At 45.8% G+C, this 4527-nt stretch overlaps 1 protein-coding gene across 5 annotated transcripts in view; it reads right to left on the reverse strand.

The window, feature by feature from the left end:
* Positions 1-671: 671 nt before the first annotated feature.
* LOC126570620 (trissin receptor) overlaps positions 672-4527 on the reverse strand; it is a 28881-nt gene continuing 25025 nt past the window's right edge. For 3 of the 5 annotated variants that reach the window (XM_050228536.1, XM_050228537.1, XM_050228535.1), the window contains one exon: positions 4110-4527. This exon is cut by the window's right edge and continues 21 nt beyond it. In XM_050228536.1, the coding sequence (XP_050084493.1) occupies positions 4393-4527 (135 nt within the window). In that variant the 3' untranslated portion in view covers positions 4110-4392. Of the gene's footprint in view, positions 3027-4109 lie in introns of those variants that run through there. The other 2 variants (XM_050228539.1, XM_050228538.1) reach the window with 2 other exon arrangements.

Below are 4527 nucleotides of genomic sequence, written 5' to 3' on the forward strand. Positions count from 1 at the left end.
AGTTTACTATCGAAAACACTTACCGGAATGTTTTGCCGGGACGCTTTGCGCGAGGACCGCATTTGGGGTTTAGGCAGCCCAAACTTGGTCCGTGCAAGCGAAGTGACTAATTGAGAGATTACGGGCACTTTGGCACTCAAAACTGTAGAGTGTCATCTGGACCATGACCGAAGCGTACAAACGGGACTCGATGGAATCGTTGGGATGGAGATTAACTTGTTTTTTTTTTGCATTCATTTTGAAGAACCGAGTAGAAACTAAATTAATAAAAAAGTTTGATAAAACCTTTTCTATGTGTTTGTTAGCCAAACCGCTTGTTAGTTACGAGGAATATGGAGTTATGGTAGAATAGAATGAAAGGAATCCAAAAGGATCAAAGGGACACAGGGAGCAGTTTATTTCGGAGCGCAAATGTTTTATGTAGCAGTGTTTTTGAAGCTATCTTTTGAGTAAGGATTATTAAAAAAAACAATTTTGTGAACCTGGATCAAACTATCTATCGGTAAAAAATCGAACTTTAGCACAAAAATTGATTTAAAAATGTGTTTACTTACCAAGTACATACGTTACATAACGTACATTTAACCCTCACATTTCTTTCTTCGTCTGCTCTGTAAAATCGCTTTAAAATGAATCTAAATAAACCAAGCGTTTGGTATTTGTGTTGCGCAATCTATTTATTTGCCATTTGACCCTTCCTCCATCATTTGGTATTTTTGGTTTTTGTCCAATCGTGTGCGGCCGCATGTTGCTGCCCATCATGTTATCCGTTTTCTCACTCTTCCGTTTAATATTTTTTCCCCACGACCGCGAAATGTAGTAGGGTAGGTTTAATCAATCGATCTTACCGCACTAGGGGACAGGATGATTCGCAACATTTTCCGCTCTTCATTAGCGAAGTTGTGCGCTCTCTACAAGTGGAACTTATTATAAAATCGTTGTGTATCGCACATTGGCTTGACTTCAAATCGCACCTGTTAGGACCCAGTTGTCTGTAACGATTCGATAAATAATTCTGCTTTGGGTTGTAAAATATACTTCACATACTCTTTATCTCTTTCTAGTGTTGATAGTTATCAATCTTAACATGCACCTTCCCGCCGCACTAGTAACTGTATATATAGCAAATTTATTCTCTTTTCTTTTTACAAACAACATACGAGCATGCGTCACGTTTTGAGCGAACTCAACGAAAACGATTATTTGTGCTACGTTCGTACATATCTCAGCAGAATATTATCTAAGTGTTGGTTCTAGGTGTGGAACATTTGCCGCATGTTTAGTCGTATTATTGTACATCCGTTGGTTTAAACTTAGCTCTCTCGCTGGTTCCTGTGGGAACTGGTTTACAAATAAGATGGACCAAATAATAACGCCGCGAAGAATGTAGTGCTCCGTTCCCGCGCCCAGCCTTTCTCAAATTCTATCAATCGTATTCCCCTGTTCAGTTTCACACACCTGCCCTCTCTCTCTAAATTTTTGACCTTATCACAGAATTGTTTTGCAAGACTTTACAAGTACTCTTCGTTATTTAGGTGCTTGTTTGATTTTGCTTGTTCGAATATATGACTACAACCGATTTGAATCAATTCAAATACAGTCAATGGGGTAAGAAGCTGCTGCTAAACTAGATTTAAAAAAAAAAACAGATGCTCACTATCTTTACAGGGGCTTACCATTTGGCACAAACCTAGTTGCTGCTGACAAGTGTCGTGTTGTAAAGCTAAAATACTGCCATATCGCTACCACTTATCAGTCCCATTCGGTTCAATCAACAATGATATTGAGCACAATGAGTTTTGGTGATTAAAAAAAACCGATACAGAGCAGCTAACGAATTGATGAAATTACTACCACCCCCTTGGTAATCCTGTTACTGCACAAACGTAAGAAAAACTCGGGAAAAGGTGAACATAAATCCCATTTTACCGATGCACCGAGGTGCTTGATGCCATCCGTAACTCAACCGATCCATGATCCAATTGAATGTGTTTCCCATGCGAAAGGATTCCACCATGCATTCGCTCGTTCGATTCCTTGAACAGCTTCCGGGTCGTAACGTTCCATTCCCACGGGGCACCCGTGTTGTTGTGCTCGTTATGACGCATCGCAGTTTCGCCCGTTTCTATCAGGTTACTAATAAATTCGAGCTGATTCGCAAATAATTGGTCGTCCACGTCGTCAGCATTACGTTACTCGCGGGCGTCTTATCGCACATGACTGTGCGGCAGATGCACTGAAGTGTCGGGAGCGAGATGATTTATTATTTGGTTTCGCTGTAGAACGCATCGATGACGCTGTCAGGATTTGGTTAACGATGCTCCCTCCATTGGCGGATTAAATATTCAAACATTCTGACAATCAGCATAAGTGGATCGTTTGCTGGCATACAGAGCGCTACCTCACTATCGTTCGTTGTGTTTCCTCGCTACGTATTTAGAGGGGGTTGTTTGCAATTGACATAAATCGATCGCGCGAGCAAAAGTAATGATTCTCGTCACTGGTCTCATCTACAACCAACTGGCGGCTTCCGGTGTTACTATCCATAACGTTCGTTGTTGTATACCAAATTTATCGAGCATCGTGGCCTTTTGTAAAACAGAAAATCCTCGAATCCTTGCTACTGAATGGTGACGGGCAGGATAACCACAGGTTGGCTGGCACGACTTCACGGCAATACGGATAGACCTGCGCCGGTATCGATGACACTGATCGTCGTCGGTGGAGCCATTGTCGCCGTGGACAGCGTGGTCGCCGGCTCATTCGGATCGTCCTCGTCGTCATCGTCCAGATCACTGTCACCGGGGTGCCGGGCGAGGGCACGGTTCATGCGGAACAGATCGTTCCGCCGGAAGAGCTGGTGCCGGCAGGGTGGCACCCGGGAGCGGACGGTCGGGTGCCCGGTTCCACTAGCGGCCGGGCCCTCTCCGCCGGTACCGGCGCTCACCACAGCACCCGCAGTGGATCAGGTCGTGGCATCATTGGGGAAATCCTACGTGAGTTGAATCGGTCGGTAAGGAATGGTTCTGAGGGTTTAGGCGTGTGTTTGCACACAATCGGTTGTGGCCACCGGGACACCATCCGCCAGGATGCATGCATGCCCATGGCGATAATGGTAATGAAGTGCCGCCGATGGTCGAACGGCATTCGAACGGCCAAACGGTCAAAGGAAGCGATTAGGAAGCCGAACCCCGATCGACGCCGCAGCGAGCAAACAATGTCGGCGCAACAACACGAACACGAGCAAGTTAACGTGGAATGAAACGGGAAAAGAAGGAAATGGAAGAAAGAAACAAGAAAAGGCAAACAATCATTGCAAATCATCGCTCGAACGCACTGCAGACATTTGGAATTAAGAGAGACACATAAAAACAGAGACATACAACATCTTATCACTCGGGGCACATTCGCATACTCGGAAGTCAATCTAATCGTGGGCAATTGCTACTGGTTGCCACGAGCTACGAGCGGCCTTTACATTACCTTCTACTGGACAACGTCACGGGTTTGACGTCCCGATCAGGACCGATAACGGGTGGTGCATGGTGGTTGGTGATGAGTTTTGTGAGGGAATTGATTGAACGATTTCATTTGTGAGTGCGCGCTATGAGTAAGGAATACATGTAACAAATCGAATTCTGCCTTAGTATTTGAGTAAAAAAAAAGGGACGAAACTAAAAGTGTCTGTTTCGGATACTGATTGTGTTTATACAAACAAATAAATAAGGCATTAAATAATGTTAACTAAATGAACATCAAATCAAGTATCCAATCTAACAGAATTGCCAATCACCATACGCCGCGGCGTAAGTATCTTCAAGGATAGCGAGGACAAGCGATCTGGCAGACTACCAGACAGCACAAAGGAATCGCTCGTTCTCCATGTAAACAGGAGAAGGCTGCGCCTAACTAGCCTAATATGCCTGATATGTGCTGCAACATGTTCTTACAAATTGGATATCGTGTTGTGTCGGACGGGAGGGAATCAAAACAACAGAACAAGAGAAATGGTGGAAAAGTTCAAGCTACAGCTACAACTAACGTCCAACGCTTGGAACGCATGCATGCCAGTGAGTAAGTCACATGGAAATTACCCGAACTGCCACCCGCCTACAGCCGGTACCGTTCGTACCGTGGAGATGTTCGTTCATGCCTAGCCAGCAAGCAAGACCAACAAGGCCAACGCGCCGTATACGCATACCGAGCGATTTGTGAACGTTCGTTCGCTCGGTTCGGTTTGGTTTGGTTTTTGCCAATTCTGTGCCGTCCAAGCCCATCATCCTCTTCCCGTTACGCGTCAGTCTCTCAGTGTTCTCTCAGTCTCATCGTCATCCTCGTCGTCGTCGTCGCCGTCAGCGTTGGGCGTCGTGCATGGTGGTGCTTTGCGACGCATCACAGCATCCGCTCGTCGATGCCATCGAGCGAGCGGGTTGTCGGTGACGGACAGTGCGTCGTCAGCGCGACGGTGGTGGGTCGGTCTGTATGGTGGTGGTGGTGGCCCCAGCAGTACAGGGCGTGCCGCAGCAG

The sequence above is a fragment of the Anopheles aquasalis genome, chromosome 2, assembly GCF_943734665.1.
Source record: "Anopheles aquasalis chromosome 2, idAnoAquaMG_Q_19, whole genome shotgun sequence".
Taxonomy (NCBI): Eukaryota; Metazoa; Arthropoda; class Insecta; order Diptera; family Culicidae; genus Anopheles; species Anopheles aquasalis.